The sequence below is a fragment of the Tachypleus tridentatus genome, chromosome 13 (assembly GCF_004210375.1).
Source record: "Tachypleus tridentatus isolate NWPU-2018 chromosome 13, ASM421037v1, whole genome shotgun sequence".
NCBI lineage: Eukaryota > Metazoa > Arthropoda > Merostomata > Xiphosura > Limulidae > Tachypleus > Tachypleus tridentatus.
Genome location: NC_134837.1, coordinates 70690078 through 70716737, shown reverse-complemented (window position 1 = coordinate 70716737; position 26660 = coordinate 70690078). Strand labels below are relative to the sequence as shown.

The following is a 26660-nucleotide window of genomic DNA, read 5'->3' as shown; positions in this document are numbered from 1 at the left end:
CATGCCGGGCCTTTATAGGGTGAATACTATAATAAACATCTATAATATCCTGACTAAAGAAAGTCTAGAGACAGTCGAAGTAAGGCAAATTGAACACCGTTATGATTGGTTTGTTAAGAAACCAAACGATACTCTATATATAACAATCCTTTTATTCTCCTAAAGAAAAATAGTGAACTATTTGAAAGCGCTTGAGTTTCGGGTCTCTTTAAATATAACATTGCAACTTTTGTGTGTGATCCTAAGTGCTGGCTTCTTAACTAGAATTTGCATTTCACCCACGGGCCACGAACTCTGGTTTGCTGAAAATAAACTAAAAAACTAAAACTAAAACAAGTTTCCGATTTTATTCCAGTCCTTAGAATATAAAAATAATTAAAATTATAAATTTGTGAAATAATAATTATGATTTAGGCTAAGAGCTAAATATTTCCACACGTGAACAACGATGTTTTACAATATGAAAACGACAGTAAAGATACAACATGCTCTAGGTTAGTCCTCAAAGACGAGGGTTAAAATTAAGTAATTTTTTATATTAATTTCAAAGTGAAATAAGAATGGAAACAAAATACGTGTAGTTTTTTTATTTTTGAAATAAGAACGAAAACGTAATACCTGTATTTTACGCTAACTTTCAGAAACACCCTAAAAAGTAGATTTCTATAGGGTTTTGAGTTGGTTTAATTTCTCTATACAATAATTTAAGTATGTGAATAATGCTTATGGCATTTCATCTAATTCATTACTTGATATTATATAGCGGGCTCCTTAATGATTATATACATGTACGAGTTAACATTTTCTTTGCTTTTTACTAAAGATGAATTTGAAAGGAAAATTCGTGACGAAAAGAGTAATGCGTTCTTTGATTGGCTGTACTCTCTGCAGTTTTGTCCATTCAAAACGTACCAGTACAGCTTGGGTCATCAAACCATTTAAATACAATTAGACCTCTTTTAATGTGAATTGTTTTGCTAGAACCAGAAGTAATAATGGTAATTTAAGTCCTTTAATTGTGTTAACACCCAGAATCAACAATGATAAGTATATGTTCTTAACGTAATTTCATGGAGACGAGTGTTAACAATAAAATTTTGTTCCTCATTTGTGGGCCTGAAGGACAAATATTTACAGATCTCATATTGCATTATTGATTTCGGGAATTAAAGTAAAGGCTTTAATAAAGTAATTTTAAACATTTCTTGGTATAATGTCATCTTATAAACACGGTAAAATATGTGTAGCCATTTTATACTTTACAAATATCTAAGAACACCAAGAAGAACCAGTGACCTAAGGACATTAATGTCTAAGTAAACCAACATAGAAGTTACAAATCAAGGACCACAATTTCGATGATACCACGATATACGTGTTCACCACTACTGTAAGAAATTTACGAGAAAGACATACGAAATTAAATTATCTTTCAATTGATAATTTCAGTGTCATTTAAAGGGTCAAAATTTCTTCACTTATACATTTAATGATGGATAAAAACAGAACCAGGTTTTACATGGATATATACATATATATATATATGGAAAATATTTTTCGCATTTAAGAAACCAGTGAAAATTAATGTAACGGCATTGATCTTATGAAGGCGCAGCAAATGCACCGATACAAATTTCTAGTTGACTCCTTATCCAGAAAGAACATTACACTATTCCCTATGGTCACATTTCTAGTACACTATTTCTTACTCAGATAGGATATTCCGATAGATAACAGATCTAGTGCAGTATGTTTCGAGTACATTACTTCCTACTCACACAAGATGTTTACACTTGAAAATATTATTTCTGATATTTTATTTATTATTCCAAAAGAATATCACTGAAAGATGATATCGTCTGGTGAATTACTTTTGAAAATTGATACGGTCTGGTGAATTACTTCTGAAAGATGATATCGTCTGATGAATTACTTTTGAAAGATGATATCGTCTGGTGAATTACTTCTGAAAGATGATATCGTCTGGTGAATTACTTTTGAAAGTTGATATGGTCTGGTGAATTACTTCTGAAAGATGATATCGTCTGGTGAATTACTTCTGAAAGATGATATCGTCTGGTGAATTACTTTTGAAAGATGATATCGTCTGGTGAATTACTTCTGAAAGATGATATCGTCTTGTGAATTACTTCTGAAAGATGATATCGTCTGGTGAATTACTTTTGAAAGCTGATATCGTCTGATGAATAACTTTAGAAAGATGATATCGTCTGGTGAATTACTTCTGAAAGATGACATCGTCTGGTGAATTACTTCTAAAAGATGACATCGTCTGGTGAATTACTTTTAAAAGATGATATCGTCTGATGAATTACTTTTGAAAGATGATATCGTCTGGTGAATTACTTTTGAAAGATGATATCGTCTGGTGAATTACTTTTGAAAGCTGATATCGTCTGATGAATAACTTTAGAAAGATGATATCGTCTGGTGAATTACTTCTGAAAGATGACATCGTCTGGTGAATTACTTCTAAAAGATGATATCGTCTGGTGAATTACTTTTAAAAGATGATATCGTCTGATGAATTACTTTTGAAAGATGATATCGTCTGGTGAATTACTATTGAAAGTTGATATTGTCTGGTGAATTACTTTTCAAAGTTGATATTGTCTGGTGAATTACTTTTCAAAGTTGATATTGTATGGTGAATTACTTCTGAAAGATGATATTGTCTGGTGAATTACTTCTGAAGGATGATATCGTCTGGTGAATTACTTCTGAAATATGATATCGTCTGGTGAATTACTTTGAAAGTTGATATAGTCTGGTGAATTACTTCTGAAAGATGATATCGTCTTGTGAATTACTTTTGAAAGATGATATTGGCTAGTGAATTACTTTTGAAAGTTGATATTGTCTAGTGAATTACTTTTGAAAGATGACATCGTCTGGTGAATTACTTATGAAAGATGACATCGTCTGGTGAATTACTTTTGAAAGATGACATCGTCTGGTGAATTACTTTTGAAAGATGATATCGTCTGGTGAATTACTTTTAAAAGATGATATCGTCTGGTGAATTACTTTTGAAAGATGATATCGTCTGATGAATTACTTTTGAAAGATGGAATCGTCTGGTGTATTACTTTTGAAAGTTGATATTGTCTGGTGCATTACTTTTGAAAGATGATATCGTCTGATGAATTACTTTTGAAAGATGATATCGTCTGGTGAATTACTTCTGAAAGATGATATCGTCTTGTGAATTACTTCTGAAAGATGATATCGTCTGGTGAATTACTTTTGAAACCTGATATCGTCTGGTGAATTACTTCTGAAAGATGACATCGTCTGGTGAAGTACTTTTGAAAGATGACATCGTCTGGTGAAGTACTTTTGAAAGATGATATCGTCTGGTGAATTACTTTTGAAAGATGATATCGTCTGGTGAATTACTTCTGAAAGATGATATCGTCTGGTGAATTACTTTGAAAGATGATATCGTCTGGTGAATTACTTCTGAAAGATGATATCGTCTGGTGAATTACTTCTGAAAGATGATATCGTCTGGTGAATTACTTTTGAAAGATGATATCGTCTGGTGAATTACTTCTGAAAGATGATATCGTCTGGTGAATTACTTCTGAAAGATGATATCGTCTGGTGAATTACTTTTGAAAGGTGATATTGTCTTGTGAATTACTTTTGAAAGATGATATCGTCTGGTGAATTACTTCTGAAAGATGATATAGTTTGGTGAATTACTTCTGAAGGATGATATCGTCTGGTGAATTACTTCTGAAAGATGACATCGTCTGGTGAATTACTTTTGAAAGATGATATCGTCTGGTGAATTACTTTTAAAAAATGGTATCGTCTGGTGAATTACTTTTGAAAGATGATATCGTCTGATGAATTACTTTTGAAAGATGATATCGTCTGGTGAATTACTTCTGAAAGATGATATCGTCTGGTGAATTACTTCTTATTCAAAACTAAAGATATTAAAGTATCTTCCAAAATTATATTCCTGATAAATTTTGTTTCGTTCAGTGAAGTGATATACACGAATACATTTTTGCTTCCTAAACGAACATTCAACCACATACCTTGAGAACTCTTTGTATTCGTTGACCAATATCCGTGTATAAGAGTAACCACAGTTACTGAATTTTTAATAGAAGTACAAAAAAAGCCTCAAAAAGAGGTTTCGTGCATTTATTACCCTTTAATCTAGACAGCATAAATAAAGACAATTAATACATACAAATCACAGATTAATACGATACGAAAATGTAGGAAGTAGCAACAGGAAATGTCTGTGTGATGAGATAGAAGTTACACAGTTATTTTATTATAGAACGTATGACACCAAGACAAGTTTCATACTTTGATTTAACTTAATGGAAATTCTACTACACACAATTAGCAGGTGGGTGTAGACTACCCATTGGATATAGTTTTTATAGTTGCCAAGTTGATATCGGTTATTCATTAGATGCTGTATTTACAGCTACCTGATGAATGTAGGTTATCTATTACATAGGGTTCTTAAAGTCACCAGATGGATAGATGCAACCTATTAGATACGTTTCTTATAGTTACTAGGTGGATGTAGACTACCCATCAGATACAGTTCTTTTAGTTACAGGGTGTATGTAGTTTACCTTGTATGCATTTCAACCACACTTACAAACTCGTATACACAAAGATTATAAAATGCAAACGTTTACAGAATTAATAATCAGACGACTATCTGTTCTTTTCATATATTTTCAGTTAAAGATTGTCGATTAATAGAGTTAAATATAACTCCAGTTAAACACTGTCGATTAATAGACTTAAATATAACCCCAGTTAAAGACTGTTGATTAATAAACTTAAACACAACTTCAGTTAAACACTGTTGTTTAATAAACTTAAACACAACTTCAGTTAAACACTGTTGTTTAATAGACTAATACAACTTCACTTAAAGACTGTTGATTAACAGACTAATGTAACTTCAGTTAAAGACTGTTGATTAACAGACTAATGTAACTTCAGTTACAGACTGTTGATTAATAGACCAATATAACTTTAGTTAAAGTGTTGTTTTTTTTATAATTTCCAGTTCTCTTTGTAGGTAGGTTATTTTATACACTCGCTGAACTCATATTTTCACCACTGTATTAACCTGACAGAGTTGAAGTATGGTCTTGTGAAGGTTTCCTCATGAAATGGTTGCCATTTAAATTTACGATCTCTATTATAAACCCAGATTTGTAAGAACGAAAGCAAATGGTTTTCTTGATGCTCAATTGTGAATCTAATATTAGACAGAACGTAAAATACGAAAGCAGTTTTTGACAAAACGTGTCCAACTGATATTTATATATCTGATGTGTATCAAATATTAGGACTCTGGAAATTCATGTATTGTGCATAACTGGCGATTGTCGATAGAAAACATTAAATCCTTAAGTAAGATTATTTCTAAGATTTGAGGAAATTCCGAGAAAACCTCACCAGCCAGATGCAAATTAATATTTCCAGAAACTGTCGTCACTCACTGGGTTACCTCAATATCAAAAGACTCCCTAATACCATACATCTTTCCATGATCCTTCCATGTTTTGTACTTAAAGATTCTGTTATACGTACATTCTTAAGTCAACCCATCAGACCAATACCCGGGCAGTTGAATGGAGCTATATCTCCTCCGGGTTCTGTTGTCGTCAGTGAGATAAAGCGCGAACTGTCTGAAAGAACCCTCACAATTTACATAGTAACACTTTTAGCTCAGAGCTACAAAAATGGTTATTTGCGCTGTCTTGCCCAAAGGGATTAAATTCCAATTTTTTCTTATAAGTCATCAACCGTAAACGTCAAACGGTAGGTAACATTGATTTGTTTTCTGGTAAAACATTATTTTAATTAACTTATTCATGTTTTACAAAAGAATGTACTCTCTCCTCACATAAAGTAACTATTACGAAAGAAAGTACTCTCTCCTCACATAATGTAACTATTACAAAAGAATGTACTCTCTCCTCACATAAAGTAACTATTACAAAAGGATGTACTCTCTCCTCACCTAAAGTAACTATATATCAGTTTAAGAAGGGATAACAACAGGAGACTTAATTCTCTTTAGATCTATTATTATTATTTATATTCCCTGCTTGACCTAACCATGTATCAGCTTAGAAAGAAATGACGTAGCGCAAAACTCAGCCATTTTGATTTTGGTTTTTAAAACACGGCGCTAAAGAAATTTCTAAACAATGTTCACAAAAATGAGGAGCAGATCTAAAAGAAACTAATTTCATGTGTCGAAAAACAGTAAAAAACCTAAAGAAAAGACACATGAAAGGAAACAAAAAATTCTAAAAAACAAAGACACAATAAAACATAGCGTTACAAGATTTGGAGAAAGTAAATGGATGAAACTGAGAAACTACAAGATGCGATCAGGTGCATTAGAAGAGTCTACATGATTTACGATTCTACTCGATGGTCGCTCTTATATCTCAAACCGTCTTTCTCTTATACATTCTCATGAAATGTAAAGCACACCTCCCGCGGAACAGAAAAATACTGAAGAAAGCAACACCCTCTTGTGTTATGTACAACTCCCTACCTCCCTAAACCTGTAACGAATAGAAGGGCTCATAAAGTAGCTCACGAGAATTCAAGATTCGTTTTGGATCATAAAATAGTAGAAACGAATAAGGTAAAAGAAAAATCAAGTTTAAAGAAAACGTGTTTACCAGGAGGTCATTTTAGGGTTTTAAAAACCATCACCAAGTTTTCACAAGTCATTCACAGGAACGTTTTTAAAGTGAACAATAAAAGTAGGTTCTTACAAAATACGACTTTATTTTACGTCTTTACCGAATAAATTGTAGTGGAAATACGTTACCGTTACCACTGTTTGAATTCCAACACAAAATATTAATCGACGTAAGGTTCTTAAACGTTATATAAAAGTTTGGAAATGAAAGGTGATAGGCGGCGCTTCGATCGCAAAACGTGTTAAGAATATAACAAACTTCGATGCACAACGTGAGAAAACCGTTAAACTGTTTTACATCCAAGGAATTTTTGCTTTCTTACGGAGGTCTTTTGAAAACTAACATTATCAGGGCTTGTACAGATTGACGTAGATTTCAGTTATCTATAGCTTCGTATACTATCACATTATTACTCACATAGTTAAAAATAATAAGTCCATCTGAAACCGTTCGTCCTCGGAGAACCTGGAAATATCGCATATACTAATCACTTAGGACGAAACAAGGATATCGCGTCTACACACTCGCGTTTCAAACAAATCATTTAAACTAATCACTTGGGACGAAACAAGGATATCGCGTCTACACACTCGCGTTTCAAACAAATCATTTATACTAATCACTTGGGACGAAACAAGGATATCGCGTCTACTCACTCGCGTTTCAAACAAAACATTTCTACCAGGGGTTCCCAACCTTTTGGCACTCACGACCCCTTACCTAAAAGTTTGAAGCCCATGTGACCCCCTACTTAGGGCTTACTATCAGCAGCTTAATTTTTCATTTATTTTCTGTGAAGTGGAGGGAAAGAAACATCTAAAAAAATATTTAAAGATTCTGTAATTATTTATTAGCAAATTAAATCACATTGGTCCAACCTGAATTCACAAAAAGAACATATATTTCTTAAAATAATATTAACATAGGTTTGAACAGCTATTCAACCCAGCTAGTGAGATGCCTGATGTTGCATTTCAGCAGAAAGCTTTGAAATTCGTGGCCGAGCGTTTGTTAGAGCCAGTCTCATGTCATCTCCAACATCCAATCTGTTCCTATTCTTTGTTTTTATATTGACAAGAGTGGAAAATCCTGCCTCACACAAGTAGGTAGAAGCAAATGGAACAAGGACACATAAAGCTATCATGCTGACTTTGGAATATGACTGATACATAGCGCACCAGAACTGAGTCACGGATTTTACCTTGAAGAGATCACGAGCTGAAGAGTCGTTCCTTAGATCCAGAAATTCATCTTGGATATCATCTGGGATGCTGGATACATCAAGTTCAGTACAAAATGGGTTCCTTACCAGGGCCTCCTGTTCCTGTGATAGCTCAGGGAAGTAACGCTCGACTTCCTTTTCTAGAGACTGAAGATGTTCGGTAATCTCATCCTTGAGGAACTGATCCAGTTGGATCTGAGACTCATCCGTCACTCCATAAAGTTTTTCAAATATAGCGATGTTTCCAAGATTGGTTTTCTGACGCCAGTTCTGCAGTTTGGAAACAAAGGCCCGAAGACTATCTTGTAAAAGGAGAACATGTGTTTCCCTTCTTTGAAGCTTCAAATTGAGCTTGTTCAGCTGGTCAAAAATGTCGGCTAGGTACGCAACCCTTTTATTCCATGCTTCATCTTCGAAGTGAGCTACAAGATCTTTCCTTTCTTGAGTCTCCAGGAATAGCTTTATTTCATCTTTCATTTCAAAGACACGATTAATAACGTTTCCTTTCGACAACCAACGTACTTCTGTGTAGAAGAAAAGGACTTCGTGGTCAGCATTCATGTCTTTGCATAGTTCTTTGAATAGGCGAATGTTAAGTGCTTGAGTCTCCACATAATTTACAATTTTGATTACAGATTCAAGCACTTCCTGCAGAGAGGCAGGGAGAGTCTTACTGGCAAGAGCATATCGGTGAATCATGCAGTGGATGCCCTTTGCTTGAGGTGCTAGCTTCTACACTCTCGACTGGAATCCTGATTTCGATCCCAGCATAGCCGGTGCCCCATCCGTACAAACCCCACACACGTTTTCCCATTGAAGATATTCGTCTTGAAAAAAAGTTGAAACTTTTTCCATGACATCATCAGCTTTTGTTGTGGTTTCAAGTGCACTGCAGAATAAGAATTCGTCTTTGATGTCCTGAATTAATGTATCTCACGAAGACAAGCAACTGAGAACATGAACTTACATCTGTTGACTCGTCGAGCTGAAAGGAGAACAAAGGGGAACCCTTGATTTCAGTCAAAACCTGTTCCTTCACATCCATAGACATTTTAGAAATGAGCTTCTGTATAGTATTATTTGACAGGGATACTTGCTGCATCTTCTTTGCACTGGCTTCTCCAAGAATAAGATTTACTGCTTTCATCATGCAGGGTTTAAGAAGTGTTTCTCCAATCGTGTGAGGCTTTTTTTGTTTAGCAATTTCGAATGCAGTCTCATATGAAGCTTCCACTACGACTGCACTCTGCTGCTGAAACGACCCACTTCTATCGATTCTTTGGCTTTTAAGACACCGTTCATGCCGTTTGAAGAAATCCAAACCCTTCTTTGCGTGTTCTGGATGTTTGAAAACACACTGTGGTTTCTCGATGCCGTAGTTGGCGAGCACAGTGGTGAAGCCAATGTTGAGATAGCATTCTGAGTATCTGCGTCGTTTAGCCATGGACACAACTCACCTCTACTGCTTACTTATCTCCTTGTTAAAATAAAATAAAAATGTTGAATAATGAACGCTTTGGCAACTGTTGATCTTACACTGACTACTTGTGGGGGGTGCAGGTAGAGTAATGATGGGGTAAGTATTGGGAGGAAAGGGAGCGTGGCCAGTCGCGCGATTCGTCATCCACCAATCAGCAACGGACATGTGACTCACGTGTCGACAGCGAGCACACACACACTTAATCACAGCTAAACAGACACACAAGCATACGTACATGCGCGTGCACTCACTAGTACACACATACATACAGTTGCAGACACATACACATTCACACAGGCACATTCACTCACAGGCACGCATACATACACCCATAATATCACCTTATGACATTGAACTAACGTAGCACATGTTTTGCTTTGCACCGAAACAAAAAATATGTAAGAGCATGAAAATGTAATTGATGAAATAAAATTAATGTTATCCCAAGCTACTTCTAACAAGACTACGCGACTCCCCTGCCAAGGCTTCGCGACCCCCAAGGGGGTCGCAACCCACCGGTAGGAAAACCCTGATTTATACTGATCACTTAGAAAAAAACAAGAATATCGCGTCTACTCAGTCGCGTTTCAAACAAATAATTTATACTAATCATTTAGGACGAACCAAGGATATCGCGTCTACTCACTCGCGTTTCAAACAAAACATTTATACTTATCACTTAGGGCAAAACAAGGATATCTCGTCTACTCACTCGCGATTCAAACAAATCATTTATACTAATCATTTAGGACGAACCAAGGATATCGCGTCTACTCTCTCGCGTTTCAAACAAATAATTTATACTTATCACTTAGGGCAAAACAATGATATCGCGTCTACTCACTCGCGATTCAAACAAATCATTTATACTAATCACTTACGAGAAAACAAGGATATCGCATCTACTCACTCGCGTTTCAAACAAAACATTTATACTAATCACTTAGAAAGAAACAAGGATATCGCGTCTACTCAGTCGCGTTTCAAACAAATCATTTATGCTTGTCACTTAACGAAACAAGGATATCGCGTCTACTCACTCGCGTTTCAAATAAATCATTTATACCAATCACGACGAAACAAGGATATCGTATCTACTCACTCGCGTTTCAAACAAATCATTTATACCAATCACTTACGACGAAATAAGGATATCGCGTCTACTCACTCGCGTTTCAAACAAAACATTTATACTAATCATTTAGGACGAAATAAGGATATCGCATCTACTCACTTGCGTTTCAAACAAATCATTTATACTAATCACTTAGGACGAAACAAGGATATTACGTATACTCACTCGCGTTTCGACTAAACCTATTATTTCTGAAATTTGTATGATGACTTCTGACGATAAGTAGTTTCTGTCCTCAGAAACATGCCTATAACAGATCTCATTTGTTTTTGTTAACATGCGCCCTGAAAACAAAGGTGCTTAACATGTAGCATTTGTATAACTATGTCGTCCATATCAAGAAAAACTAGGTAACACAGGCTTGTTTGTCCAATAAATGTTCACAATTTTTCTCCTGTATAATACACATTATAATTTTAGGAGATGAGTTATCTTTCGCCACTAGTCTTTTTTTCTTACAATACTCAATACTTTTAAAATAACACCTAGGGTTCATGTTGTTTGTAATTAAACATATAAATTACTACACAATGGGCTATCTGTGCTCTGTCCACCACGATTATCGAAACTCTGTTTCTAACAGTATTAACTAGTGGTTTATAACAGTTATATCCCAGTGGTTTAGCGGTATGTCTGTGGACTCACACCGATAAAAACCGGGTTTCGATACCCGAGGTGGGTAGAACACAGATAGTCCATTGTACAGCTTTGTGCTAAAGTACAAAAAATTATAACAGTAATAGAATAACGTTGTAATTTTTGATTAATGTGACGCATGTCTCTCAATAACGTTGTTAGATCCTTGTTAAACAGCGTTTTTAACTATTTCAATAACACAAGCAAAGCGAAATGGTACACGTACTCCAATGGTAACTTTTCTCGAAAATTGAAGAATTCCTGAAACGCCAGATACAGCTCAAATACGACGACAATAATGTCCTCACTGGATACTCCTGCTGAGCCCTCTGGTGGCGGTGAGCAATCACCACTTTCTTGAAATTCACAGCCAATAATCTTTTTAGCCTGTGAAAGGTTTCAAAGAGCAAAAAGTAGAATCAATTATAAAAGAAGTAATTAGCATAGAAATTAAGAGAAAATTGTTAACATAGTGTAAATAAAGAACTCGCATTCTCGCTTTGTTTTATACTTTTACGTATTAGTTTTACAAAAATTATTCGGTTCATTTACATTAATTATAAAACACGACTGTTCGCGTAAGACATTAGTTACTGTACAATGCGCATCCACACAGTCTTATCTGAACATTTACATGTATAAATAACCCTTCTTCTGAGTGATCATGTAAGCTCTTCTGTAATAGACATTATAAAAGACTTTTTTAATTTTTATTAGACTTAATAATTCAGTATATACATGTAGCATTTATTTTGTGACTTCATAATCACCAAGCTTACGGGATCTACCGCATTTATTTGGCTTGTTTTCAATTTCGCTCAAAGCTACACGAGGGATATCTGCTATTCCTAATTTAGCAATGTAAGACTAGTAGGAAGGCAACTAGTCATCACCATCCATTTCCAACCCTTGGGTTACTCTTTTACCAACGAATAGTGAGACTGACCGTAACATTATAACGTCCCCACGGCTGAAAGGGTGAACATGTTTGGTCTGACAGAATTCGAAACCGCGACCCTCGCATTACAAGTCGAGTGTCTTGATCACCTGGCCATGCCGGGCTCCGCATTTATTTTTTTAATCACCTTTTGATCTATTAAATATTTTTTCTCAAAAATGGACAAACATTAGAACCTCTAACGATTTACATATTTTATGCCAGCGTAGCGAATAACGTACACTGATCCCAGTTTGTACGTTTCCTATTACGTCATCCGTTCACAGAAAAATAAAATCAAATTAAAATAACGCTGGTGAATGTTTTTAATGAGATTCTAGTCCTACAACTATCAACTATTATAAACAGAAAAAGCCGTTAAACAATTAACAACTAACATACACTTACTTCAGTTTGTACCTGTTTAGTGACGTCATCGGCCACCTATACAACAGGAAGGGAAAATTTGTTAAAGAAAATATCGCTATTCACCGAAGTAATATTTAAAAGACTGAAAACAAATTTACACCTATGATCCGAAAGCACATTTTCTAAACATAGTTTAATAAATACATACGGTGGACAGAAACGTTGTTCATGTGTTATTTTTAAAAGTCATAAAAACTTTAGTTAAAAACTATTTATCTATAACTTACCAACTTCTCTAATTGTTTATAGACGACGGAAGAATAATTCACATCAACTTCACTGCAGTAGAGAATAAGTAATCAAAAGTGTTAGAAATAAATTAGAAAACTGTAGTTTTATCGTTAATAATAAAACATATAAGCTACCAAATAACAAAATTCTCTTGCTGTTATTAATTAATATAACTTCTATCAAAGATAATGTTTGTTACTAATTACTAAACCATTTACGACGGCGATATTTTATTTTCGCTATTAAACTACTAAGCCATTCACGATGGCGATATTTTATTGTTGTTATTAAACTACTAAACCATTCACGATGGCGATATTTTATTGCTGTTATTAAACTACTAAACCATTCACGACGGCGATATTTTATTTTCGCTATTAAACTACTAAACCATTCTCGACGGCGATATTTTATTGTTGTTATTAAACTACTAAACCATTCACGACGACGGTATTTTATTGTTGTTATTAAACTACTAAACCATTCACGATGGCGATATTTTATTGTTGTTATTAAACTACTAAACCATCCACGACGGCGATATTTTATTTTCGCTATTAAACTACTAAACCATTCTCGACGGCGATATTTTATTGTTGTTATTAAACTACTAAACCATTCTCGACGGCAATATTTTATTGTTGTTATTAAACTACTAAACCATCCACGACGGCGATATTTTATTGTTGTTATTAAACTAATAAACCATTCACGACGGCGATATTTTATTGTTGTTATTAAACTACTAAACCATCCACGACGGCGATATTGTTGTTATTAAACTAATAAACCATTCACGACGGCGATATTTTATTGTTGTTATTAAACTACTAAACCATCCACGACGGCGATATTTTATTGTTGTTATTAAACTACTAAACCATCCACGACGACGATATTTTATTGTTGTTGTTAAACTACTAAACCATCCACGACGGCGATATTTTATTGTTGTTATTAAACTACTAAACCATTCACGACGGCGATATTTTATTGTTGTTATTAAACTACTAAACCATTCATGACGGCGATATTTTACTGTTGTTATTAAACCACTAAACCATTCACGACGGCGATATGTTATTGTTGTTATTAAACTACTAAACCATTCACGACGGCGATATTTTATTTTTGTTATTAAACTACTAAACCATCCACAACGGCGATATTTTACTGTTGTTATTAAACTACTAAACCATCCACGACGGCGATATTTTATTTTCGCTATTAAACTACTAAACCATTCTCGACGGCGATATTTTATTGTTGTTATTAAACTACTAAACCATCCACGACGGCGATATTTTATTGTTGTTATTAAACTAATAAACCATTCACGACGGCGATGTTTTATTGTTGTTATTAAACTACTAAACCATCCACGACGGCGATATTTTATTGTTGTTATTAAAGTAATAAACCATTCACGACGGCGATATTTTATTGTTGTTATTAAACTACTAAACCATCCACGACGGCGATATTTTATTGTTGTTATTAAACTACTAAACCATCCACGACGGCGATATTTTATTTTCGCCAGTAAACTACTAAACCATTCACGACGGCGATATTTTATTGTTGTTATTAAACTACTAAACCATTCACGACGGCGATATTTTATTGTTGTTATTAAACTACTAAACCATTCATGACGGCGATATTTTACTGTTGTTATTAAACCACTAAACCATTCACGACGGCGATATTTTATTGTTGTTATTAAACTACTAAACCATTCATTACGGCGATATTTTACTGTTGTTATTAAACCACTAAACCATCCACGACGGCGATATTTTATTGTTGTTAAAGAAAAGGAACGGTCATAACAATAATACACTTGTCGTTGATAATACACATGCAACAATCAGGACAATGTTAGATTTGTGGTTAATAAATACACAGTGCTACGGTAATAACAATGATACATTTATGGTTGGTAATATACAGTGAAACAATAATAACAATGATACTCACTGCAACAATCATTACAATAATACACTTATGGTTGATTACAGATAGTGTAATAATCATAACAATGATACACTTATGGTTGATTATAGACAGCGCAACAATCATAACAATGATACATTTATGGTTGATTATAGACAGCGCAACAATCATAACAATGACATAGTTATGTTTGACAATCAAAGAGAAATTGTCATAACAATGTTACACACTGCAACATTTATGACAATGATACAGTTACAGTTTATAATATACAGTGCAACTGTCACAATAAATATTCATTTAGGGTTACTAATACACAGTGCTACAATCATAATAGAGATACATTTAGTGTTAATAATATACAACTATCATACCTCTCAAATATTGGGTGATAGTGGATAAATCCTCGATTCAGGTCTGTGTTGAGGATATTCATTAAGTTGGTTGAACTATGGAACACGGCTTGTCTAGTCTGTTGACAGGTCATTATCGTTTGTTATAAGAAATCTTTAAGAACTACAGCAAGTTTATAACCTTTGGATGTTCTTGTAAGGTACACCAAGTGACTCACGTAAAGACAATAATAGTAAACAAACAGAAATATTTACTTCAACCTAACCCGCACTTAAGAAATGCACTAACAAAGGCTTCGTGTCAGTTTGTTTCTGGCTGAGCACAAAACCCTAAGAAAAGTTGTCTGTATTTTTACGTTATAAGCTCTCAAGTTCATTGCTGATGTATGGGAATCGAAAACTTATAATAAAAACTGTATTATGACTAATAGTATGAACGTATAGAAAGCACACATTATGGACAACGGCACATGGCATTTATACAAGTGACCGTATATATTTGATGAATAAAACTGGTGTTTAAAACACGTGAGAAACGAACTGGAAATTTTTCCTGAAAAACTTTTACTGTTACAGGGGGAGCCACATTTACTTTTTTGATCGATTTTGTTTCCCCTTGTGCAGATGATTGTAACCATCCTAAATACGACCTATTGAGCTATTATTCGGTATTAGTTTAATAATGGTTTTGCATGACACAGCAGTGCGTTCCACTAGTGCAACTGTATGCAGCTAATAATAAACTTTTAGAAATTTTTTATCGCACTAATGTCATATTAGCTGTGCACCTAGGAGGTGAATTCTGGGTGCAACCGTTTATCAAAATGTTCGATGGAAATCAAACAGCGGTGGCGCCACTAAACAATACACATTTTCAACTGATTCTTAGAACTCCTTCCTTGTTTTATTTGTTTGTTCTACTCCTAGGTTTGAATAAAAACACTAAAATATCTACACTAAAATTGAGAAATACATTTGTAACATACACATACCGTATCGCGACTGATACCAAGAAAAGTATAAGAATTTAAAGGTGAATTTTACAGAAAAAAGAAAACTTTGCAGTCCAAAGAACTACTCACACTGATTAATTATGCAGGTTCACATTTGTTATAAAAAATATGTGCTAATAAATGAAACATAGAACTTGGTACAGAAAGAGCCCTTTCCGAGCAGCAATTTTAGTTTCTACGTTTGCCGCTAGGAAAAGTACTGTGACGTAATAGTTGCCATACAAACCGCCAACACCAGCGCGTTGAATGTAAATAAACATGGCCAGTGCATACGGAGAAACAAAGGCGGAGTCTGTTTTGACTTTGTGTTCTGAACAGTGTCGAGTAGCGCCATATCAATTCCAACCTACTCTGAACGAACCTAGAACAGTTACTTTTGACACAGATCTGACAAGTTCTAGTGATGAGGACAGTTCCACTAGCGAGAGTAGCGGAACTGTGAGTGATACTGATAGCGCTCAGGCCGGTTGCGAGTCGGTCATACCTCCAGTAGATGAATGGTAAGCCTAAGTCATGACAACAAATATGGTCTGTATTATTTCAACGTGTAATTTTAAGCATCTCGAAACCTGTCTGGTGTTTATAAATTATTGGTATCACAGACTGGGTTTTATTTGTTTATACTTTGCCGACTATGAAGACTAATACTCGGCCCTTCGACAATTACTGTACCGGGTAAAACTTATGACTCGTAACAAAATGAATTTCAATTATACGTCATAATTCTCTCTATAAAATCAAACTAGATGTAGTAGTCTGAATAGTTAATTTATCTTGAAATGTTAAATTTGAAAAATGGAATTCATCAAACTTTTCCATATTTAAAAAGGATACAAAAACATCTACAGAATGATCTACCAGCTTTTAAACTTGGAATTAACTCTATTTGGGATAGATTTGTCTACTGCCTAGACTAGGAAATCAAGGTTTCACTGACTTTCAGGTGCCACAAATGTAAAACACGCTCATGAATGTGAAATCTGTATGTCTAGTTACATTCTTCAAAAACTTGTACTTTTAAATTATTATATTATACTAGTTATTGTTTATCGCTTTATACTGCACACATACCTTTAAGTTTGTTCTTTTCGTGATGGCAAGGAATGGCTTCAGAGGGGTGGAACCTGTACGCTACAGGCTGAGATCAGTCCTCAGCTCTACACAAGGAAAGATGGTGGGGACGATCCTGTCTACTGCCGATGGTTTTTTTCAGTCTCAACCTGCCTGGCTTGAAACCCACGAAATCCAAAACAGTAGGATCCGACACGAAACATGAGCGTTCAAAGTAATCTTGACAAAGCTTTGCATGGTGTGAAGGAGTCCCGTTCTTCCTATTGACTATCCGCACCCACTGTCGCCACCTTGCCGGTTCCTTCTCCTTGCACGGTACGAAAAGAAGCTTTTGCCCGGTGCCGAACCGTTTTTACAAACATAAGCAACGCAGTAAACCATGTTATCATAAAACAAACATAAAGGAGCAATATCAAGACAAAAACTAGTCTCACAAAGTATGTAATCCAAAAAAAGAACCGATAGATTTACATAAAACACCAGCACTGAAAGGAACAAAATGATCGGCGTGCAACGAAGCGTGTTTGGCAACTATTACGTCATAGTTGTAAAACGTCACGGAAGCAGCCGAACGACCGAGAGGAACTTGAGTTCGAGGACATCCATATTTTGTTTCATTTTTTACTTAAAAACTAAAGTGTTTAAAAATATGGCAACCACACAGAAATATATTCCTAACCAAAGTACAGTTTCTAAGACAATTATGTTGAAAATTCACCTTTAAGAAACAGAAATCACCAAGAAACCCGATAAATCAACTGCTTTTTGTAAGGGGTCTTCCCTTTTTAGGAAAAGGAGAAATAAGTGCGGAAATCAGTTAGCAATCTAAGAATGACGTCATGAAGAGTCCACCCCTTAAAATGAAAGTGTTACTGGCTAGATCCAAAGGGGAGAATTACAGAAATATTACGTGTAAAAGTACTACATGTTATTAATAACTAATTATTCACACGTGTTAATGACCACTCTTCAGTAAAATCGTTGAAAATATTCCCTCGAAACCGTTTTTCTCCTGAAAAACCCAGGTGGCAGCTACTTATTTTCGTGTTTTAATTCATTTAAAGTATGAACACATTTCTACTCCAAGGACCAGAAGAGGTTGTGATCGACGTGACGTATCTAAGTCTAACGCTAGGGCCTGAGAAGAGAGACTTGGGGGTTCAATTCGTTCTTTATATTATTTTTATAGTGTTAACGTGAACAAATTACGATAAAGCATCAGCAAGATGGACTGAATAATATAGAAAACGGTCCCTTATGACGAAGCCTCGTGCCTATAGCTCTCGGGCGAGATAAGTAAATACAAATTTTTGTGCATATCAAATAAATGTTAAGCAATAATTTAAATTGTCTTGTTTTTGTTTTCACGTTATTTCGAACTCACTTGTAACAATTTATTCTTTTAAGTTAACAATTGTCACTCTAATCCGAAAGAGGGCTGAAACACAATAAAATCATCTCACTTACCTGGAACATTACTTGGCCACGTGCGGTATTATACCACTCCAGTGTTCCTTTCTACAAAGATAAAAAATAATTAATCGCACAAAACTATTCGAAAAAAACCAAAAAACATGAAGCAAAGACAGAATACTTCATTTTGAACATTAAATAATTAGAAGGGAGAAGGTAGTTGTTATTTACTATGTAGAACGACATAGTTATTACAAAAGATAGAAAATACAGTGAGGTAATCCTAGCGTTTTTGTAACTATATTTGTATAATATTCAAAGTTTTCTCGACATTAGTTATTTGTAATGGTACGGTCTTGACCAATAAAAACCGCTACATTGTAGAGGTTTGTTTCTTTGTCAAATTTCGCAGAAATCTACTTGAGTGTTATCCGAAAAGGCAGTTAGGTAACACCACTCACAGTCAACTCTTGGGCTACTCTTTCACTAGTAAAAAGTGGGATTGACCGACACGTTATAACGCTCCTAATGCTGAAAGTGCAAGGATGTTTAGTAAAGGGATTCGAACTCGCGACTCTGAAGTTGCGAGTCGATCGCCCTAAGCACCAGGTGTTTCAAGTGGACTCCAACCTTAGATTCCCCGTGTGTTCTTATGTTATTTGTTTACAAATTAGTGGAAAATAAGCTCAAGGTGTAGCTGGTCCAAGTGGCTCCTCACAATAGTCTGAAGGTGTAGCTGGTCCAAGTGGCTCCTCACAATAGTCTGAAGGTGTAGCTGGTCCAAGTGGCTCCTCACAATAGTCTGAAGGTGTAGCTAGTCCAAGTGGCTCCTCACAATAGTCTGAAGGTGTAGCTAGTCCAAGTGGCTCCTCACAATAGTCTGAAGGTGTAGCTAGTCCAAGTGGCTCCTCACAATAGTCTGAAGGTGTAGCTGGTCCAAGTGGCTCCTCACAATAGTCTGAAGGTGTAGCTAGTCCAAGTGGCTCCTCACAATAGTCTGAAGGTGTAGCTAGTCCAAGTGGCTCCTCACAATAGTCTGAAGGTGTAGCTGGTCCAAGTGGCTCCTCACAATAGTCTGAAGGTGTAGCTGGTCCAAGTGGCTCCTCACAATAGTCTGAAGGTGTAGCTAGTCCAAGTGGCTCCTCACAATAGTCTGAAGGTGTAGCTAGTCCAAGTGGCTCCTCACAATAGTCTGAAGGTGTAGCTGGTCCAAGTGGCTCCTCACAATAGTCTGTGATTGGTAGAATAAAAGCTGTTTCTTTGTTTTCTGATTGGACAAGTGTTTGTATTTTATTGGCTTTTGTCCTGGCCGTCTTGTTATTCATTTCTGCTGTAGAGAACAGTCATATCTAGTCTCAGATGCTGTTGATTTATAAAATTAACTAGCACAAAGTATCAGTCATGTAAACAGTTTTACTTCATGTTCAACACTGTTGGGGTGTACAACACCTCCACTATGCCCACATCCTGAACAACTTAACTTAAATTTTCATATCTTCAGCCTTATGTCCAGTACGGGTCTATTCCTACAGTAAGATAATTTGGCCTTCAGTGACTCAATTACCTATCAGATCCTAATATTCCTGCTGTTATTACTGTTGTGACCTATATAAGTAATTACACTGAGTAATACAAGATAATAGAAGTGTATTTGAAATACAAAACACTTATTTTAAAAGACACTATATATTTAATGAACAAACATATATTTCTAGGTGTTTGATCAATACATTCCTGTGTAAATACAGAGACACAGGCTTAAAGCTAGCACACCTTTAACGTGTTGATGATCTCCGTATGAAGTTGATGTCGAAATGGACAACACCACCGATAAGCCTCCATGCCACAAAGCAGCAAAAGACATCTAGGGACAAAATAATTGAGAGACAAAGAATTAGCGCCATGTAGAGTAGAAAACTTGGATAAAATGGAAGAGTTACGTGAACAAACATGCAATTAGTAGATTAGTGAAATCGAACACCAGTGAGGTAAGTAAATTGACGATAACGTAAGTACTTCAATATCATCGATCTTATTAACACAGTATTATGTTATCTCATAATAACCAGTTACACACACACAACTATGTTCCCAGTACTGGCTACCGATGACATCCAGTCATACACACACACCTACGTTCCCAATACTGGCTACCGACGACACCCAGTCACACACACACAACTACGTTCCCAGTAGTGGCTATCGATAACACCCAGTCACACACACACACACACACACAACTACGCTCCCAGTAGTGGCTACCGACAACACCCAGTCACACACACACAACAACGTTCTCAGTACTGGTTACTGACAATACCTAGTCACACACAACGCATATTTTTCACCAGTGTCAACCTTTCGACGCACAGTTATAAATAACACAAGTCTTCTTCACTAGTGGTAAAATACTATAACATTAGGTGTAGCAGAAAAACAGTTGTTGACTTTTAAAAGTTTTTAAAATAATAACATTTCCAACAAAACAAAATATTGTGTTTCATAATCTCTTGAAACTAAAACGTGATACTCATTTCGCGTATGCATATAATTTTCCTTTCTTTAAACCGAAATAAGATCAACTGGAGAGAAATATTAAATACATTTTAAAATATACAGTTATTACAAGATGTTCGATGATTGAAGTCTAATAAAACCACCTACTTCAGTAGATGAGATAGTTTGTACTGGGCCATTTGGTTTGCAGCTGGAAAAAGGTCTCGATGCTTTCGAATCAGTCCAAGACAATAATCAATAAACAAATTGAAGGAATCCGCTAAAGCTGCTTCCTACCAAACAAAATAATGTATTAAAAAACTTTGTTAAACAACTTCTTATCAAACAAAATAATGTATTAAAGAACTTTGTTAAACAACTTCCTACCAAACAAAATAATGTATTAAAGAATTTTGTTAAACAACTTCCTACCAAACAAAATAATGTATTAAAGAACTTGTTAAACAACTTCCTACCGTAAATATTTTGAGTAACGTTGCTAAAACATGTTCGTAAACTAAATACCAAAACAATAATTTGACGAAGAACTCTCGTAAGCAGATTTTCGCAGTAATGACAATACACAGCAAATCATTGAAGATCGTAGCTTAAACAGCTTCCAATAGTAAATTCAAATTAATACACATGCCCATGAAAAACGTTATTAAAATAATTTCTTACAATAAATACCAAACAAAACGAAAACTTGGAGAACTCTTAACAACTTCCTGTGGTAAATACCAAAAAATAATTAAAAATACCTGATTTACTAGCTTCGTAGAGTAAATACTAAACAGAGGAAACAATTGAAGATTTCCATTAACGGTTTCCTACAATAAACACAAAATTCTGTTAAAAGTGTACGATAACCTATTACTTAGTAAATAAATGTGGAAATTATTTAGTATAAATGGTTTTCGCATACTACTAAATCTTGAATATCAGTTGTTGCCAATGGAAGTCTAGTGATCAGAGGTTCTACACACTAACCGTCCTTTTGTGGGGAAAGGGCTATAACCTGTTACTCACTGCTCAACACGATAGTTCAGGAACATCTGGTTGACAAGGCTCTTTATTTCAAACCTTTGAAGAAAAACACCAAAAAAAAGTGTTTTTTTTAATCTCGCACAAAGCTACTCGAGGGCTATCTGCACTAGCCGTCCCTAATTTAGCAGTGCAAGACTAGAGGAAAAGCAGCTAGTCATCACCACCCACTCTTGGGCTACTCTTTTACCAACGAATAGTGGGATTGACCGTAACATTATAACGCCCTCATGGCTAAAATGGCGAGCATGTTTCGAAACCGCGACCCTCAAATTACGAGTCGAACGCCTTAACCCACCTGGCCATGCTGGCCCCCCTCCCCAAAAAAAGGAAATATGCGGTTCTATCTAAATGATCCTTCTGGCAAAGCTCCACGGATACCGTTTAATTAAAGTTTAGAATTCGAATTATTTTAAAATCCCATTTAAGACGCGAAGAATAATCAATATTTTCCAATGTCACAGTTCACAGGTGGACGTTTCCCAGCTGAACTATTATAGGTGGTTGTAAGCCTCTTCTGTCTTTGTTGTCTAAGTCTGAACAATAACTGAGTTGAACTGTCTCAAGAGAAATGCGCTATAGAGAACTGCCATAACATTGTCGTTCTATAGAGATGTTGTTTCTTGGATGGCGTGTTTGTGTACTGCCGTTGTCTCTTTACTTAAACAAACTTTAAATTACAACACAGCGCGCCCTTAAATACATCTAAGGAGATTGCCATAAAACTTAGTGATATCCCATAATAACGTCTTTTCAATGACTGAACTTCATAAAGAAATCCTCAGTGCGTGACGTTATTAATAAACTACTAAAAGTAAATATAATTTGTTCAGTTTAAGGAGGTTCTGGAAGAAATAAACTAGATATTACAATCTCTCGTTGCGGTCAATGTAATTGGACTGATATTCTTTGTGGTAACCACAAATGAAATCATCTAACTTCACAACGAAAATGAACGTAGACCCGACTTTTGTTATGGTTTTGCTGTCATCAATATACGTAAAGAGGAATAAGTTGTCTGAAATTTAAGAAACAGCCTCAACTCAACCCTCAAAAGGAAGTATTAACAAAACAAACACAGCTAACTAACTTGAATCGTTTTGTTAGCGAGTAGTTATATCTTGTAGTTAAAGTAAACCTTTCCATTAGTGGTAGTTAATATTGTACAAAACATATAACGTAGTGATACGCTGTCAACTACACAACATATAACGTAGTGATACGCTGTCAACTACACAACATATAGCGTAGGGATACGCTGTCAACTACACAACATACAATGTAGTGATACATCGTAAACTACACAGTATATAAAGTGCAATCTTTATTACACATTCTGCATGACTGCTTACCAAAATGTTTTGTTTTAGTGTACAATTTTAGGACAAAAATATATATTATTAACCTCGTCTCGTGACAAAGGGTTTCCTGATCCTCCCCAGGTGGCGTTTATGTCATCCAATAATTGATGTAGTAAAGCATAGTCCAGAGATACCTTCATATGTTTTCTGCTGTATGTAGTCCAACGGCTGTATAATATATAAAATAAAACAAAATCTACCATGAAGATGATACATTATCGAAAAATTAGACTGATTTTCACTTATAAATATTATGTATAAGGATTTTATTTGTAAAACATATCTATATTGTAGGTTGACTGTTATTTCATGAAGTAGCAAAAAAAGTACGAGAAATTATAATCGGGAACATCAATCACTCAGTAATTACCCACAACTATGGTGAAACGGTAGAGTAATTGCCATCTGTAACATCAATCAATCAGTAATTACCCACGACTGTAGTGAAACGGTAGAGTAATTGTCATTTGTAACATAAATCAATCAGTAATTACCCACAACTGTAGTAAAACGGTATAGTAATTGTCATCTGTAACATCAATCAATCAGTAACTACCAACAACTGCGGTGAAACGGTGGAGTAATTGTCATCTGTAATATCAATCAATCAGTAATTACCCACAACTGTAGTGAAACGGTAGAGTAATTGTCATCTGTAACATCAATCAATCAGTAACTACCAACAACTGCAGTGAAACGGTGGAGTAATTGTCATCTGTAATATCAATCAATCAGTAATTACCCACAACTGTAGTGAAACGGTGGAGTAATTGTCATCTGGAACATCATTCAACCAATAATTACCCACAACTGTAGTAAAATGCTGGACTAATTGTTATCTGGAACATCACTCAATCAGTAATTACCCACAGCAGTAGTGAAACGATAGAGTAATTGTTATCTGGAACATTAGTCAATCAGTAATTACTCACAACTGTGGTGAAACGGTGGAGTAATTGTCATCTGGAACATCACTCAACCAATAATTACCCACAACAGTAGTGAAATGGTGGAGTAATTGTTATGTGGGACATCACTCAATCAGTAATTACCCACAGCAGTAGTGAAACGGTAGAGTAACTGTCACCTAGAATATCAATCAATCAGTAATTACGCACAACAGTAGAGTAATTGTCATCTGAAACAATGGTGAATCAGTACAGCGATTCTGATTCAATGTGGATGTTATTTTTATTTCTCGATGTTCGTTATCTTGAAACGAGCTGCAGTTCTGTTCGATTTGTTACTGTGAGAAGTGAAAAGAACGTAAGTTGAAAACTTACCAAATTGCCTGTTGGAGCTCAGTAATATCACCCTGAAGAGCGTGTTGATGCAAGATTGTCAAAGCTGTATTGGGTAAGTCTCCTGCCCAATCAGAGGTTGGACCCTGTATGCAAAAGGTACTGCACTTTAGTACGAATCTCTGTGTATATTTTTATATTCACACTTATTTATCTCGATTTTAATGTCTTTCTAGTTCGTCTTACCTTGAAATACAAGTTCAACGCACAGAGTGGCAAGTTATTTAATTAGTAGAAACATATATATATAAGCTGGTTCAAACTATCTCACTGTGTGGTTACTACATCAGTACGAGGCTTTTGGTAACAGTTACGTACGTGAATTTATGAGAGCTGACTAAAGTGAAATTACAGTAATTATGAGATCCATGCATATCTGTTTATAATTCTTGTGAGCTGATACACTTTAGAATGAGATGTCAAAGTTAAACATCACATCAGACCGAAAGGGGAGGGATGGCAGGCTGAGATGGGGGTGTGAATTAAAGTCTGCAGAAAGGAAGATACTGTACTTCAGGGTGGTTTACAAAGAAGGAAATTCTCCCTGTACATCCCCGGCATTTAACACTGTACAACAGTGTATAAACGTAGTAACCAGGTGGTTCCTATCTCAGTTAACACAATACATACAAAAACACGGTAGTCACTTAATTTTCAGAATTACTGTTTGTGTTTGTTTGTTTTTGAATTTCGCGCAAAGCCACACGAGAACTATCTGCGCTAGCCGTCTCTAATTTAGCAGTGTAAGACTAGTCTTCACCATCCACCACCACCTCTTGGGCTACTCTTTTACCAATAAAAAGTGGGATTGACCGACCGTTACATTATAATGCCCCCACGGCTGAAAGGGTGAGAATGTTTGGTGTGACGGGGATATGAACCCGCGACCCTCAAATTACAAGTCGAGTGCCTTTACTACCTGGCCATGACGGGCCGAGAATTAATGTTATATTTCTAAATTTGCTTTAATATTCAAATCCATCGTGAAAAATTACAGAAGCGCTACCTGGTGATGGTTTAGCTCATAATCGATGAAAAGGGACAACAGTTCTTGATGTTCCGCTACTTCCTTCCAGTTGTCCTCATCTGCTGCTAGGCCACGATCCTCACGAGTCCCTAAGGTCAACTTCAGGTGAATCTCACCTTGAACAGTTGACCTCAGGCTTCTCCCTTGTAGAGGAAACCACTGGTCAATTCCGTAGGACGGAATGTCCTAGAGAATAACAATAAGAATATTAGGAGTCCCATTTGCTTGCGTTTTTTCAGAAAGTTTGCTTATTTTACAGAAGGTAAAAACCGTTTGAGAAAAAATGTGTTTTCTGTATTAAAAGGCACTGTACATGTAATGAACTAATGTAGTAACAGAAGATAAACTAACCTCTATAGAAACACTAACACAACCAAGGAAGTCGTCAACGTTGTCACCACTGGATCGGGCAGACTGGGCTATTTGTTTGAAATACCTAAAACATAAAGTAAGGTATTTTATTATAAACTTCTTAGATGAATGATGTTTCAGAACAAAACAAAATCAGGGGGCACACGAGAACTGTGAATAGGAAATTTCACTGAAAAAAAAAAAAACGACTGTGTTTGATACACCTGTATAAAGAAGCTAGAAGTTTTTACGCCAGGAAATCTCATTAAACATATTCTATAAGATTGCCACCTGTTTTTTTTCATAAGCCATGAACTTAAAAAAACAGCATTTTCTAAGATTACATGCTATGGTTTTACGCCAGGAACTTAAAGGTACAGCATTTTCTAAGATTACATGCTATGGTTTTACGCCAGGAACTTAAAGGTACAGCGTTTTGAAAGATTACATGCTATGTTTTTACG

The 26660-nt window shown here is 35.5% G+C and overlaps 1 protein-coding gene across 4 annotated transcripts in view; it reads right to left on the bottom strand.

Moving 5' to 3' along the window:
• LOC143237030 (BAI1-associated protein 3-like) overlaps window positions 1-26660 on the bottom strand; it is a 201416-nt gene that overhangs the window by 30845 nt on the left and 143911 nt on the right. For all 4 annotated transcript variants that reach the window (XM_076475861.1, XM_076475862.1, XM_076475863.1 and 1 more), the window contains exons 9-19: window positions 26197-26281; window positions 25825-26031; window positions 24801-24904; window positions 23562-23685; window positions 21281-21405; window positions 20390-20480; window positions 18671-18721; window positions 15141-15238; window positions 12807-12858; window positions 12559-12594; window positions 11440-11600 (exon numbers count right to left, since the gene is read on the bottom strand). In XM_076475861.1, coding sequence (XP_076331976.1) covers window positions 11440-11600; window positions 12559-12594; window positions 12807-12858; window positions 15141-15238; window positions 18671-18721; window positions 20390-20480; window positions 21281-21405; window positions 23562-23685; window positions 24801-24904; window positions 25825-26031; window positions 26197-26281 — 1134 coding nt within the window. The remainder of the gene's footprint in view (window positions 1-11439; window positions 11601-12558; window positions 12595-12806; window positions 12859-15140; window positions 15239-18670; window positions 18722-20389; window positions 20481-21280; window positions 21406-23561; window positions 23686-24800; window positions 24905-25824; window positions 26032-26196; window positions 26282-26660) is intronic.